At 43.8% G+C, this 15,975-nt stretch overlaps 2 protein-coding genes and 1 long non-coding RNA gene across 3 annotated transcripts in view; 2 read left to right on the top strand and 1 right to left on the bottom strand.

The window, feature by feature from the left end:
* The window catches only part of LAMP2 (lysosomal associated membrane protein 2), a 37,925-nt gene extending 34,114 nt beyond the window's left edge, over positions 1-3,811 (top strand). The window contains exon 9 of the mRNA XM_014729148.3: positions 759-3,811. Coding sequence (XP_014584634.1) covers positions 759-901 — 143 coding nt within the window. The 3' untranslated portion in view covers positions 902-3,811. The remainder of the gene's footprint in view (positions 1-758) is intronic.
* Positions 3,812-8,310: 4,499 nt separating this feature from the next.
* On the top strand, positions 8,311-9,507 carry LOC138921975 (uncharacterized). Its single transcript, XR_011435032.1, has 2 exons — positions 8,311-8,442; positions 9,120-9,507. It is a non-coding gene; the product is annotated as an uncharacterized lncRNA (long non-coding RNA).
* Positions 9,508-11,305: 1,798 nt separating this feature from the next.
* On the bottom strand, positions 11,306-15,154 carry LOC138921974 (testis-expressed protein 13D-like). The gene is made up of 2 exons (XM_070258343.1): positions 13,934-15,154; positions 11,306-13,122 (listed from the first exon to the last, which is right to left on the bottom strand). The coding sequence occupies exons 1-2, from the start codon at positions 14,901-14,903 to the stop codon at positions 12,653-12,655; spliced, it is 1,440 nt and encodes a 479-aa protein (XP_070114444.1). The 5' UTR covers positions 14,904-15,154; the 3' UTR covers positions 11,306-12,652.
* Positions 15,155-15,975: the final 821 nt, after the last annotated feature.

The raw sequence follows: 15,975 nt of genomic DNA, 5'->3' as shown, positions 1-15,975 counted from the left end.
ATACCTTATGATTAGGTATTATTATCCCCCTTTTACAGATTAGGAAAGTGAGGCCTAGTTTAAATAGCCTGACCAAGGTCCTTTAGCCAATAACGGAAGGAGTCAAGATTCAAACTCAGTTCTGTCTGGATCCGGAGAATCTGCTGCGCTGCACATTGCCTTCGTGGTGGTCCGATGGAATGGACTGCTATGTATTGGATTCTGCTGTCATTCTTCCAGGGCACTGCTTAGCTGCAGAGGATTCTACATAACCTGGTAGCTACCTAATGCCCCAGTGAAAAAAATTATGCTGCACTTTCTTGATCCTAAGTCCTTTTTAACTTAAATTTTATTACTCATACAGAATTCTTATTTATATTTTAATGATCGTTGCAGTGGGGGAGATACACAGGCATGGTTGTAAGTGTCGATGACAGCTCTTTTCCCTGGTGCGCTCAGACAATTAAACATGAAATCTTCCAATATTAGGGAAGCTCAATTCTGTGTTTTGGACCCCTTCCTGTTCTTCCCTTCACTTCTGTTTTTTGTACTGAGGAATTAGGTGTGATTTGAGATGAAGTGACAATGAGAGATATAGGAGAATCAGTTGCTTAGAAATAGTTGGGTGGATATAGAGAAAATAAGAAAATTGGCGTAATGCTATAAAAGACTAATCTGTGTACACTTTCAAAATGCTTGTTTCTTGTTTGCTTGTTTCTGCCTAATTGCATTCCTTACTAATTTCCTTTCTTTGCTTTCTGTCTGTTCTTTTCTAACAGCTGAAGAATGTTCTGCTGACTCTGACCTCAACTTTCTTATTCCTGTTGCAGTGGGTGTGGCCTTGGGCTTCCTTATAATTGTTGTCTTTATCTCTTATATGATTGGAAGAAGGAAAAGTCGTACTGGTTATCAGTCTGTGTAGTCAATTCAATCTAGTGCTTTTTGTTTTTGTTTTTGTTTTTTTTTCAAACATCACCAAGCTAGATGACAGCCACATTTATTTGTTTTGAGGAAGATTAGCCCTGAGCTAACATCTGCCACCAATCCTCCTCTTTTTTGCTGAGGAAGACTGGCCCTGAGCTAACATCTGTGCCCATGTTCCTCTACTTTATATGTGGGACACCTGCCACAGCATGGCTTGACAAGCAGTGCGTAGGTCCGCACCTGGGATCCAAACCAGCAAACCCCGGCCTGCCAAAGTGGAACATGTGAACTTAACCGCTGCGCCACTGGGCCAGCCCTAGTGCTTTTTGTTTTTGCCATCAGGAGTTATGTTTCCATTGGCTAAAAGCCAGGAAATGCTGTGCAATTGATTAAGATATGCAGACTAACCTCAGTGAGTTGCTAGCTAACTTGGGCGTGAGTGGCACTTATTTAAGAAAAAAATGTATTAGGACCGGTTTTTTTTCTTCCTTTGTTAAAGTGTAATTGAAAGAAAAATTGTGGTGTAGAATATGTTTTCTTTTAAGTAAATAATGATTTTAAGCCCCTGGATCCAATTATGAAAGCATTTCTGCTGAAGTATAATTTTATATGTTGTAGTTACTTGTATTTTGCTACTTTAACATTACTTGCAAAATCAAAGCTGTTAGAGAATTTAACTTCAGAAAATAAATTCAAGAATAGAATGAATTATTTTTCATTGATGGCAAACATAAAATTTAGTTTGTAATAAGATTTCCTCTCCTCACCTTCTAATCAGGATTATTTAAATCTATTTAGTGTTTTTTCTGTCAGTTTTAAAAAAAAGGAAATGGCTTCACAGTATTGTGTTTAATAGCAAAAGCCTGGCTGCTTGCTTCATTACAACTGTATTTTAACAAGAATGTCTCTTTTTTGCCTTCTGGAGTTTGGAATATATTGATTATCTCAGACTTGACATTTTTTTTTGCTGAAAGATGAAGCAAGATCTTCACCTTTTCATTAAGGTGTTGATATAGAGTGGGTTATGGTTTTTTAGGGTTATGATTTAGATTTTTGTTCCCTTGGAGCCTTAACTTGTTCACAAAGTTGATTCATCCTCCACTAAAAACAGAACAAAAAACAAAAAAACTTGTACACTTTGTGTGCCTCCTACACTCTCCCATTCCCTCTGTGAATAAGTTCTGATATTTTTACTGTGTTGCTTTCTTTTTGCTCACAGCAGCAAGTGCTAGTTCTAGAGGCTAGTGCGCCCTGAAGTGTCATCAGTCAGATGGCTGCCAGCCAAAGCTGGACTGGGATTATTCTGTAAATGTGTTGGTCTTGATATAGATTTATGTCCATGAAGGCACCTCTGATGGCTCTGGCCTCTGGAGTAAGGTACTAGAGACCACTCATCCCGGTGTCTGCTTGATTGGCTAGGCTGTTGAATTGCCCTTTCGTTTGGAAGCACAGTGTCGTATTTCTTGGGGTCCCACATGATTGCTTTGCACACCTGTTATTAGCATAAGGCAGACGTTTGTCAGGCTATTTTATCTCTATATGACTAAAACCAAAAGTTTCCAAAGATCTCTGCTTTTAGCTCAAAATGTTCCATGGATTAAAAAATTAAGCGTAAACCTTAAATAAAGTTTGTTATTAAATCCAAGGATTAAGTCCCAAACTACCTCTCAGCACAAGGCAGATGCTCGCCACTGTGTTGCTGCCATTAACTGATGCCAGAGCTCTTTGCCAATCATTGGAATTAGAAACTTTTGTTAAAAAGAAAGAAAAGACATCAACATCTTTCTTCACTGTTCGTCTATGTGTTCATCTCGAAAGCATGTGTTCCAAACTGGAGTAGCAAGTCAGATTGCTCAATTACACCTCCCTTAGAACGCTCTAGCTCTGACTTGCAGACTCAAGCTCTCCACGATTTGCTAAGTATATAAAGAGTGTTTTCTTTTAAAATCTCCTGTGAAAACAATTGCTTATTTGTTATTTGGTCAAAATGATGGCACCATAAAGAACAGTGGCTTCATTTCAATAAATATTTTTGAGATGAATGTCTAGAAGCCAGATTATTTAAATCAGCTTGTGACCTTGTTAAGTATGTGAATTGGAAATACAGATACATTCAAAATTATGGGTTCATTTAAACGTTTTTCTGCCATTTGGGTAGGAGACTAATATCACTAATTCTTCATTAGGTATCCTGGCTGTTATCCTAGAGAATTAGCAAACATATGTTTAATTCTTCTTTGAGAATTAAGATTAAAATACAAAATATCAACAGAGAGTTAAAACAAAAGCTGCTTCAACTCCAGTAAAATACGGGAAGCCCCAAATCTATGACCTGAGTATTCAATTAGCTAGGCTCAGTGAATTCATTTTTACGTCAGTACAGCCGTGGATCAGACAGAAGGACTTTGAACTCATGAATATAAAGAATTGGTTTTTACTGAAGCTTCTTTGGAAGAACTGATCCTTGCTGCTACCTAAAGTTTTGGATATATCAATTTAGTGAACTAATTAATACCTGCAAAATAAAGCATACTGTGGTACTCCTGTTTGATCTGATATGTATGATTTTTAGATTAATGGATTATAAAATAATAAAGATCATACAATCCATATCACTATGGATAAGTTCATTTTTCTTCCATGTGCTCAGCCTTAAGAGCTTGGATTGATTTGTTTAATCTAAGTTTCTCAAATTCTAGTCTCTTGAATTGTCAGTAGGAATCATATGATCTCATAGGTCTGCAGACTAACCAAGCGCCGTCATTAAGAAGGCATTAGAAGCTTTAGTACAAACACTTCAAATATGGGGGCCTATGTGGCCCTGAAAATTCCAAGAAAACATTGAAAATAAAATATGGAAACCTAACGAATGTAAGAGCTTTCTAATAAATGTACTTTCAGCAATGTCTGTGTGCACTGTTGAACTGTACTCATTGTTGAAGTTCATTCCGTTCTGAGCAAGACATCCCTGAGGCGTATCTAGCCCTGCTTAGAGGGGGAGCTGTCCATTCTCTGAAAATTCCTGACAACCCGGCCTAATGATCAAAGGTTATATGATTGGATTAAATGACAACACACTTCTTTTTATGTGAGGGAGTTTTCTGATTGTTAGACGTTTAATGGCTTCTAATTAAGTAAAAAAAAAAAAAAAAAAAAAAAAAACGGCCACACCTTGCATTTGTGGGACTGGTGGGGGAGTTCTCAATAGAACCTGTCTTTCTTGTCTCAGCTGCTTCACTGAGCTACTTCACAACTCTGCACCTCACAGGGCCTCTGAAAGATTACTGATGGCGAAAAGCGTGCTGCTCTGTATGTTGCTGTGAGACTTACTGGATATCTAAAAAGTCAACTTGGAGGCTTTTCTTTTTAAGTTCAACGTGTATACTCTGAATGCTAGAACTGCCTTTAGAACCCTGAGGAAATGTTTTACTTTCTCTTTGCTTTTACTGTCTTACTATTTTGCATATGTATTTTTTTATTTTGCATATATATTTTTTTTGAGGAAGATTAGCCCTGAGCTAACTGCTGCCAATCCTCCTCTTTTTGCTGAGGAAGACTCGCCCTGAGCTAAGATCCGTGCCCATCTTCCTCTGCTTTATCTGTGGGACGCCTACCACAGCATGGCTTTTGCCAAGTGGTGCCATGTCCGCACCCGGGATCCGAACTGGTGAACCCCGGGCTGCCGAGAAGCGGAACGTGCGCACTGAACTGCTGCGCCACCGGGCCGGCCCCAGCCTATGTAATTTGATGGCGGTGTAAATTTAAGTCCCTCTGTTTCAAGGGGTAAGCATAATGGACAGGATGCATCTGCAGTAGGAAGAAGCAGCTGCAGTTCTATTAAGCAGTCACCATGCTGTGCACTGTACACACATTCTTTCATTTAATCTTCACAGCAACTCTTTGAGCTTGGGTGGTATCATTCCCAGTTTACAGATGAGGTAACTGAGGCTTGAGTTGGTTACTTAACCAAAGTCGCACAGGGAGTAAGTGACAAAACTGACATTTGAGCCCAGCTCTGTCTACCTTCAAAGACCATGCTCTTAACCACTATGCATCTTGGTTTCTAAGAAACAATAAATTTTTAAAAAATGTACACCATACGTTAAATGGTAACAGAAATCTGACTTCTGTACCCTTCTATCCTGTACATAATCACCCTGTAAATGTTCTTCAGTATTCTTAAAATAACTGGCGTTTTGTCCAGCTCACTCAAGGGACGGATGGATGTTGTGGCAGCATGCCTTTTGAAAGATCAAACCAAGGCCAGTTTGTGCTGTGCCTCATCAGTAATGTTAAGCCTTGAATGTCACTTTTTTCACAGTAGCCTCATCTAATTATTCTGATCATGTATCATTATCATTCTGCCCTCAAACTGTTCTACACCATGAATCATTTTGACTGTGCATTAGTGTGTTTAAGAGACTAAATGGAACTGTCTCTCTCCTCGCTTTTGCTCAATTAATGCCACTGCCACCCCCTAGCTGTCCCGTAGCTCCCCCCACCTTTAAATGCAGTGTAGCCATGACACTCAGCAATCCTTGCTAGGTGGTTCTGAGCCCCAATACGCAGTTCCTATTCAGATCTAGAGCCTTTTAAAAGGATTTCAAGGAATCCTTACCCATATACTTAAAGTTTCCAGCCATAATCTGGAGCGCTCCCCCTCCCCACCTCATCTACTTTCCTGTACTCACTCCACTCCAGCCATGCTGGCCGGTGCTCTCACTTCAAGGCCGTTGCGCTTGCTCTGCCTTCTACCTGGAAAGATCTTGCCCGAGCTGTCCTCATGGCTCACCCTCCCATCTCATTCAGGTCTCTTCAAATGTCACGCAGTCAGTGAAGCATTCCCTGACCACCCTATTTAAAATAACACTCCCACCCCTCACCACTTTCCATTCCCCTTACTCTGTTTCACTTATTACTTATTACCTATCACCATCTGAGGTACTATGTATTTTCCTTGTTAATCTGTATTTCATGTGTGTCTTCCACTAGAAGGTAAACTTGATGAGAGCAGGAATTTTTGCTGTGTTTACTACTCTCTTCCAGTCCCTAGAGGAGTAGTTCCTGGCACATAGTTCACATGGAATAAATATTTGCTGAATGGATGAGTGGTCGTCTTGTGTAATAGTTAAACATTTATTCAGCCCTTTAATACCTTGTTTTATCAAATCTAAGATGCCATCAATTGTAAGATAAATACTGCCAATTGAACTGGTTGTGAGAAGCCTACTGGTTTCAAAGATGTTAAAATGTGAAAAAATGTGTATCTTAGAATTGCTATGTACCAGGAAGTGTGGAGCCTGCTATACATGGATTCTGTCATCTGCCATTAATCCACTGAGTGCATCTGGGCTTCAGACCCAAGCAGCCAGGGCCAGTGTCCTTAAGCACTCTGCCATTACAGCCTCCCTTTAGTACAGCATATTGGTTCTTGTGTCATTTTCAATTCCCAAAACAGAAGTCTGTATCTATGGTTTCTATAATTTTCCATTTTAAAGCGGACAGAATATTTAATATTCAATTTTCTTTCTTTTAAATGCTATATAGTGTAGCATGGCAGGTGTGTCAGAACAGAATGTGAATCCTGGCTTTTACCACACAGTAGCAGTGTGAGCTCGGACAAATTACTTAGCTTTTCTGAGCCTGGGTGTCTTTATCTGTAAAATGGAGATGATACAACTACCTATCTTGTAGGATTTTAAAGAGAATTAAATAACATGATGCCTCCAAATACATAGTAAGCAATAAACACGAGCTTTTTTTATGATACACATCAGGATCTTTCTAAAGATGATAGACGTCAAATGTTTAGACAAGATCACGGAAGGAGGAAGTGAAGAGAGAATAGGGCTGAGATAAAACCTTAAGGAACAGAAATCCACTCAAACTAGGTTTAAAAAAGAGGAATGAATTATGAGGTTATAGGGTTGCATAGAATCCAGTTGAAGGAAGTACATCTGGGACTCAAAGGAATAGAGAGTTATAAAGCTTCAGCTGAGAGAATAAACATGTGATGAGTACCAGGCAAGTTTAGAAAAAGATGAATAATGAGTGATAACTTACACTGCATTTATTAAAATGTGTTAGAAAGCCGGAATCAAATGTTAGATGGATATAACAATAGACCAGTTTAACAGACAAGATACACACACAAGCACACACATTAATATCAATATGTGTGTGTGTAGTTGGTATTTGATACAGATGTTCTTTTCAGATCAATGAGGAAAGAACGGTGATGCTGAGATTGTAGGTGAATTATTTTGGAGAAAAATACATTTAGACACCTACCTCACAATAAGTACCAAAATAAATTCAAGGATGGTTAAAGAGTTAAATTTTTTAACTATAAAAGATATAGAATCAAATGTAGATGGCTCTATATATTATCTCAAAATAAAGAAGACCTTCCTAAGAAGAGAAGAGAAAGAAGAAATGACAGTGGAAAAGAAAAGATTTTCATATGTAAGAATTTAATTCTCCTCACCATCAAGATGCCACCAGACACAAATTTGAAGATAAACTACAAACAAGAGAAAATACTTGCCATCTTAGGTATGACAAAGGGTTATTAAGTTAATGTCCTTACTATCAAATAGTCAGTCACAAAACAAGATAAGATGAATATTCCATGAGTAAACTTGAGTAAGGCATGACAGCCAATTCATAACAGAAGAAATACAAATGGATGACTTGAAGAAATGTTCCATCTTCCCAGTAAGCAAAGAAAGAAACATTAAAACAAGACAGCTTTCAAACTGGTTAGATTTTTTTTTAATGATAATAGTCATTCTTGGCCATGGTACAGAAAACTGTGCACACTAACATAATGTTGAGAGTGAAAATAAAAATTTGAAAACAATCTAAATGCCCAATTAGAACTAGTTAAGTAAATTGAAACATTGACATGACAGAATGTTCTGCAGCCATTTAAAATCACAGTCTCAAATAATATAAATATGAGACTCTGCTTGTGTCTGTTAAGTGAAAAACAAATGTTGGAAAGAAATATGTACCATTATTCTGTTTTGGTAAATAAATCTATTTTTAATCCTGGGCTGCCAGAAAGATGAACAAGTGTGTCCTAGAACAAATTAAGCCTGAACTCTCGCTGGAGGCAAAAGTGACAAAACTGAGGCTGTCCTACTTTGGGCACATCCTGAGAAGGCAGGACTCTTTGGGAAAGACAATAATGCTGGGATAAGTAGAAAGCAGCAGGAAAAGAGGAAGACCAAATATGAGATGGACTGACTCCATAAAGGGAGCCATAGGCATGAGTCTACAGGAGCTGAGTAGGGCTGTTGAGGACAGGACATTGTGGACATCACTCATTCATAGGGTTGCCGGTAGTCTGAGCCGACTTGGCAGCGCGTAACAACAAAATAAATCTATGTCTACATCTATACATCTATAGCTGGTCCTCTGCCACCCAAGAGGTGCTTCTCCCCATCGCTACACCTTCCCCCATGCTGGGTGCAGAGTCCACCACAAGAGGGGTCCAGATTGGAGCTACTACTACAGTTCAGGAGGCTAAAAAAAGTATGTACCATATCCTGTTTTGTTATATATGTATATGCATATATGTGTATGTGTGTATACAGAGTTATTACATTAAAAGATAAACAGCAGTCACCACCAGGTTTTGGGATTGTGGGTGGTTTTAATTGCTTTTCACATTTCTGTTTTGGTGAATCCAATTTACTTTGATAATCAGAAAGGACCACAAGAAAATGATTTCCCAAGGGAGCGGGTTTTGCATCTCCTTGCCTCTCTCTTGCATTCTGCTCATAAATGAGAGTTGGATCCGTGAGAGGACAAAGCTTCCACTCCTACCAGATATCAGGACTCCCCCTTCGTTTAAAACATGTTTTTGTCAAAGAAAAAATCCTTTGTTTTACATTGTTTATTAGTCCAGTCACCTGGCCTTTACCATGCATCATTAGCTCTCTTGCCTGCCAAGGGATGCAGAGGCACACTTGTCATTGGTCTGTTGTTGCCCCCAGTGACACCTGAGAGGCGCTTCTCCCCATCCCTACACTTTTCCACAGGCTGCCTGCAGAGGCCCCCACAGGAAAGGGGCCGGTTGGAGCCACTACTTCTGTAGTTGAGACGAATGAGAGTGGAAGTGTTGCTGGCAAGGGGCTCTGTGGAGGTGAGGCAGGGAGCATAATCAACCACTGCATGCTGCTCCATCTTCTGCATGTCTGTCTCTGCAGGTTTCACCTGGCTGACACCTCTAGGAGCCATGTCCACAAACCTCTTCTTCCAACACCTTCTTTTCTGGCACCAATACTCCACAGCGACCAAGTCTGACTCTTTTGCCATCTCCACCCACTTTCCTCTCCACCAGACTGCCCCTGTGACTCAGAGTCCTTCCATTATAGTCAATTCTATTGGTCAAGGTATTGACAGACTCTGTTACCTGCTATTAATTGGTAAGGGTAACAATTGGAGGCACTGTGATATAGTAGAAAGGCCATGGAGTTTGGTGCCAAGCAGATTAGGGTTAGAACCCAGGCTTCACCAACACCCAACTGAATAACTTTGGGTAAATTATTGAGTTGCCATATCTGTAAAATGGAGTAAAACATCCTCCTTGAAGAACTATTGGTAGACGTCTCTATTATATCCATAGTTTATAGAGCTGTGATGGTCACCAGTGGAATAATGGCCACACAATGTCACATGGTAGGTGCTCGGTGGTATGAGTAGGCACTCAATGGGTATCCTTTATACCCATGAACCCATCATCACAGAGCAGAACCCTAAGGGTAGGGAAAGGGAGCCAGCACTTTTTGGGGATCGGAGCAATTCAGTAGCTTGTTTGAGGTCGCACAGCTAGTAGATGGCAGAGCAGGTATATAAACCAAGGTCTCTCTGGCTCCAAAGCCTAGGCTCTCCCCTTAAACAACTTACTGGCTTTACCTGCATGTGCCCAGCCCAGAATGAAGGGATAACTGACAGCCAACTCCAACGATTCTGGCCAAAGATCCATGCAGGTTGCAATGAAAAAAGTCAGTCCTGAAATATTGGGTAATCACATTGAGCTATGGAAGAGCTGTGCCCGGGGATGAGTCTGCTTTCATAGAGATCTACAGACATTCAGTGGACATCAGAGTGTGTTGTGAAGCCCTAAATGAATCAACCATGAAGAGGTCTGGGGTGATTTTTTCACACTACATTATGAGTTACAAAGGTTCTCAAACTTCAGTGGGCATCAGAAACACCTGTTAAGTCTTCACCCCCAGAACTTCTGAAGTCAGGAATTCTGATTCAAGAATTTGCATTTGTAACAACTTCCCAGGTGACCCTGATACTGCTGGTCCAGAAACCACACATTAAGAAGCCCCAGATTAGGGGCTGGCCCCGTGGCTGAGTGGTTAAGTTCGTGCGCTCCACTGCAGGCAGCCTAGTGTTTTGTTGGTTCGAATCCTGGGCGCGGACATGGCACTGCTCATCAAACCACGCTGAGGCAGCGTCCCACATGCCACAACTAGAAGGACCCACAACGAAGAATATACAACTATGTACCGGGGGGGCTTTGGGGAGAAAAAGGAAAAAAAAAAAAAAAGAACCACCAGATTAAAAAGTACTATAATATTCCCAAATCTCATCTGGTCCCATCCTCCCTAAATTCCAGGGAGCTATCAGCACACACAAAACCAGTCTCTGACGCAGAAAACCTACCTCTGGGCTGACGTCCCTTAATGGTCCCCTTCCTCCCCAGTGCCCTCCCAAGTAACCGAGGCCTCCTGGTCGTCAGGACTCCAAGATAAGAGAGTAAGCTGGTGGGACAGGATCACTTCTGTTCTCTGCCCCATCCCTGACTCTATACCAAGCAGGTAGCCAGACTCCACCCCACTTTGTCCTATGAAATATTTATCTCATCAGCAGACCATCTAAGCTTGGCTGTTTTCTAGAATACTGAGCACCGTGATGGGGTTATGCATAGGAGGGAAGGAACAGTGCCTTGCAGGGCAGAAATGCAGGAAGGAAATTTCTGCTTGTGGGGCCTCTGGGAGACAGGGCCTCAAGAAAACGGCTTCTTGGTGCAGATAAGGAGGCTTGACCCCAGGCATTAGGGCTCCCAGTCTAGGCAGAAGTCCCCTCCCCACCTCACTGGTTGTGTCCCACGAGCCCAGGAGCTGCCGAGATGCCCACCTTCAAGGGACCATGAGGACTTGGACAGTGAGGGGAGCAGGGACAATCACAATGAACTGAAGACCCCATAGAAGCCCCTCCCCTCCCATTTTTTGGTAACCCACAGGAAGAGGGGGGGCCCTTCAATAGTGAATGAGATTGAACTTTCCTTGACCTCAGTGGGATAAAAGGGAGATGCAGATTTAAGCTGCCACCTCTGAGCAAACCTGCCCTGAGAGGCACACTACACAAGACACAGCAGGCAAGCGCACACTCTTTATTACTAGCTAGAATCAGAAAACTGACAAAGGTTGAGTTTGGTGAGCCGGGATCTCGTGGGGGAACTCAGGACACCTTTTATTCAGATTGGACGCTAATCTAACTCCTCCCAAGCCCCTGGTCTTCACCTGCCTCGGGGGAGCCCACAGAGAACACACCAAGTGCAAGAGAAGGGGCCCAGGGGCGTTCTCAAGAGTGCCTGTCCCAGTCCAGTTCTGTTTTTAATCCAGTTAGTCCTCCCAAGAGAAGCACCATCCACAGCACGATGTCAGTCCCAGGAATCCATTTCGTTCTTCATCCACTCTTGACTGAAAAGGACCTTGGGATGGTGGTGACCTGAGCCTGAGGGCTCGAGTGTGTAGCCAACACTCCTCCGGCACTGTCCATTAAGGCAGTCACCCATGGGAGCTGGTTCAGTTCATGCACTCGACTTCAGCGGCCCTGGGTCCGCCGGTTCCGATCCCAGGCATGGACCCACACACCACTCATCAAGTCATGCTGTGGCAGCATCCCACATACACAATAGATGAAGACTGGCAGAGATGTTAGCTCAGTGACAATCTTCCTCAAACAAAAAGAGGAAGATTGGCAACAGATGTTAGCTCAGGGCCAATCTTACCAAAAAAAAAAAAGTCAGTCATCACCCAGTGGTCTTTCAGACAACCAAGAGAATAGCTGTCCCTCTCAAGGGAGGAAATCAGCCGAGTATCAGAAAAGTCCTGCCTGCACTTTTGTTAGGCTACTTTCTCGATATTTGCCATTGCCCATTCATCTCCACTGGGAGTACTCTGATGAGCAATTCAGTCATTCAAGTCCTGCTATAAAAGTCTCTTTGACATTGCCCCCAGAATTGTAGAAATGAATCTTGACATTTTTTCAATTGGATTCACCCAATAGCCACACTACATGCTAGGCAAAGAAGACACCTGGTCTTCACTGTATGTCAAATTAGGCTCTCTCCTGTCATATAACCTAACTCATCCAATTGGGTTATAATGTGTGCACCAGATAATAACATATAATTGTAGTTCCTAACACATACTAGGCAATCAATAGCTATTTGTCCAGTGAATTAATGAATGAAATTCAAAAACTTGCTATAACCTCTAAAATTTAACACTATCCTTCCAGCCCCCTTTGAACTATGCTACGTCAATCCCTTTTCCACAACAGAAGGACTAAGTTCTAACAAAATCTGTCTGCTCTCGTTCCAAGATGTGTGCCAAAATGTCTCCTTTTCCCTGATTCCTTCACATTCTTTTTAGCTCTAGCCAGTTGAGGTCTCACTGAAGTGAAAGCTGCTGAGAGCCAGAAGGTATTTCATGAGGATTCACACACTGGGAGCTGGAGCTTCTTCAGCTGCAGATGTAGTTCCTGGAGCTTCCTCAGCTGCAGACAAAGTTCCTGGAGCTTCCTCAGCTGCAGACGCAGTTCCTGGAGCTTCCTCAGCTGCAGACGCAGTTCCTGGAGCTTCCTCAGCAGCAGATAAAGTTCCTGGAGCTTCCTCAGCTGCAGACAAAGTTCCTGGAGCTTCCTCAGCTGCAGACAAAGTTCCTGGAGGTTCCTCAGCAGCAGACGCAGTTCCTGGAGGTTCCTCAGCTGCAGACGCAGTTCCTGGAGCTTCCTCAGCTGCAGACGCAGTTCCTGGAGCTTCCTCAGCTGCAGACGCAGTTCCTGGAGCTTCCTCAGCTGCAGACGCAGTTCCTGGAGCTTCCTCAGCTGCAGACGCAGTTTCTGGAGCTTCCTCAGCTGCAGACGCAGTTCCTGGAGCTTCCTCAGCTGCAGACAAAGTTCCTGGAGCTTAGAGACACAAAGAAGAGGCCCTCACCTATGAATGTTATAAAAACAAATCAAGAAAGAAATATGAACACTGCTGCAGTTTATAGCGTAACAATAGCATTCTCAAGGAAAAGCAGTGTTCCTAGATACAATGTATACAATGTATCTCATGTTCTAAAAGCATGGTTATTTTCAGCCAAAGACCTGGTATTGTGGGAGAGAAATGGTTAAGGAGAATATAGAAAGGAGAAAAGGAGAATGTTTCATCACATCAGCCTCTCCAGGGTGTCAACCAGTCGGTAGCAGCCATCCTAAGTTCACCACTTGTGAACGCAAATGCAATTGGAGAAATTTTGCTTTAAAAGATTAACATATTCAACAGAATGTCATCTTTCTATAAAACAACACACGTTATATACACACATACATGTATAATATGAAGCTGGGGGAAAGAAATCCCTAGTGGAAACATATTAATGTGTTAAAAAATGGTTATTGCTTGATGGTAGGATAATGAAAATTTTTGTTTCATCAGTTTTCAAATTTTCTATGATGTAAATAAAAGAGTTAGTTTTCGATCAGAAGGGGGCCTCCAAAAATGGATTTCTCTTTGGAATATATCTCCATTCTCTTTCTACACCCCTGAGTTCAGTGAGGAGTTTGTTTTGGATCAAGGCTTCCCACCTCACTTAGTATCTAGATTTTCTTGCATTTGTCACAAGCCAAGTGTCAGGAAAAATTAATCATGCTCTACACCATAGGCAGTCCCAATCCCTCCTCCTGAGGTCTGGGACAAGTTTCTCCTCCTGCTGGGATTCAAAGGCTTTCTTACCTTTTGGTGGCCTGGGCATCTGTCCCTGAGGTTGTTGGTTCCTTGGGTCTCCTTGGCTCCAGCTGTACACTGAGGGGTTTATGAAGTGGGGCATCACAGGACCTTCCTTTTGGCCTTGGCTGCTCTGGTGCCACTGCAGGGCTGTCTCCTCCTGGAACCCAGCTGCAGGCCACATGCCAGGTGGGTAGATCCCCCCGTTAGGCATCCGGGGTGGGAATGCTGTTCCTGCTGCTGCTGCTGCTTCAGAGACTACTCTGGGTAGGGGAGGTGGTGGGTATGGCAGTGGGGTGGGGAATGGCATTGGCAGAGAGGGTTGAACGACCTGGGCCCAGGGACTCGGGGGTTCTGGAACGTAAAGCACACCTGTTGTGGAGGCCATCTGGGCCTCCTCCCTCTGGGACTCGTGCCAACGCTGAGACCTTTCGGCCAGCACCTTGTTCCGTTCCTCTGCAGTCATGGGCCATACCTCGATCCCGAGCTGCGGGGCTCGAGACCTGCGTGCGACCTCCTGGGGCAACCTCTTGGGCTGGAGCAGCTGCCCGCGCAGCACTTCGCGCTCTTCCAGCACCCGCCGCAGGTCATCTCGCGCGCAACGCAACTGCGAGACCATCTTCTCGCGCTCCGCCCGCAGCTGCTGCAGCTGGGAGGCCAGAGCCCAGACTACCGTCTCGCGCTCCTCTACCTGCTCCTGCAGCTGCCGGACCCGGCGCGCCTGCTGCTCCCGCTGCCTCGCGGCCACTCGCACACTCAAGGCCAGCGCGCTCCAGGCGCAGGCCCTCTTGAGGGGAAAGGGCACCTGCGGGTCGGCCAGGATGGATCGCAGCTCGTTCTCTATCTCGTTCCAAGGCCTCGAGCAGAAGGTCAAGTAGAAGTCTGGGCCACCGCCATTACTGAGTACCTCTTCGTTGATAAACACGACTACCTCGCTGTGCTGGAAACCGCTCCTGTGGTCCCCTAAGTCCACGGCCATGGCCGCCGTGGCCTAGTCAGCGGACTTGCCGCCGCGGCTGTTGTAAGCGGTGGCCGCCAACTTAATCCGCTCTCACGTCCTGCCTCAGTCCTACTTCAGTCCTTGCCCAGTCCTGGCCTCCTCTTGGGCCTCCCTCCTCTCTCACCTACTCGCTCTCCTAACAAAGAGTGAAGCCGATTCATTTATCACATCAACCCCTAACTTACCACACCAATCCCCTACCCGGGCGACGGGGTAACACGTCAGAAGTATGGGCTCTGGGTCACGCCGCAAAGCGTATTGGGACAAATCTCCCTGGGCAAAGCGCCCCCTGCTCCGCGGGCAAGTTGAGAGGTTACACTGGGCTCTGCCTGGAACCTACTTTCCTTGGCACAACGCCTCCTACAGGACAGGTCGGCTAAGTGACTGTGCTGGGGACTGCGGTGAGCCCAGAGACAACTCTAGTTTCCAAAAGCCTCTGAAGGAAAACACCCAGACGCGTAGAATGAATTTCTAACCTGGGAGTCAGGTGAGCGGACGCATGGGTGGGCTCTTTTTGGTTCAGCTCCCTCTCCCGTAACTCGCAGTTGTTATATCAAATTTTCTATTGTTGACCTTAAACAAATAGTTATTTCTCCAGCAAAAATGGGTTAATTCCAATCGGCAAAGAATTGCAATTTGGGGTCTGCAACCAGGGTGAGCCAGTGCAAACCCTGAGCAACAAGGGGAGGAGAAACTTTTATAGAGGGGAATAGGAACTTGAGAGAGTTATTGTAAACAAAAAGTTCATTGGAGGAGACTGAGAGTTCAAGAAGTGTAATGGCTTTTCATTGGCTGAGTTGTGACGGTCTCTCATTAGCTGAGCTGTTGCTGGGCAAGAAGAAGAATCTTTCTTCTTCCTATCCGGCTCTGCAATCTGGTAGGGCGTGCGAGCTCCCCCTTCTGGCCTCCTGACTCCATTTTAAATGAGGTTTCTGTTTATTAATTTTCACGCTACACAGTCTCAAGGTGTCTGCGTTCTTCCCTCCTAGTCCCAAGCAGATGACTGGAGTTCCTCTTATCAAGGAAACCAAGTGACTGAGCCTTGAAGTCC

Source organism: Equus caballus, chromosome X (genome assembly GCF_041296265.1).
Source record: "Equus caballus isolate H_3958 breed thoroughbred chromosome X, TB-T2T, whole genome shotgun sequence".
NCBI classification, from domain to species: domain Eukaryota; kingdom Metazoa; phylum Chordata; class Mammalia; order Perissodactyla; family Equidae; genus Equus; species Equus caballus.
The sequence above is the reverse complement of the archived record's forward strand: the minus strand, read 5'-3'. Positions and strand labels throughout refer to the sequence as shown.

Bases quoted from the DNA above. Each gene is read 5' to 3' on its own strand.
- LOC138921974 (XM_070258343.1), bottom strand. From the start codon at position 14,903: ATGGCCGTGGACTTAGGGGACCACAGGAGCGGTTTCCAGCACAGCGAG. The intron at 13,123-13,933 runs GTAAGAAAGCCT...TGTGTCTCTAAG, and splicing joins GATGCCCAGGCCACCAAAAG to CTCCAGGAACTTTGTCTGCA.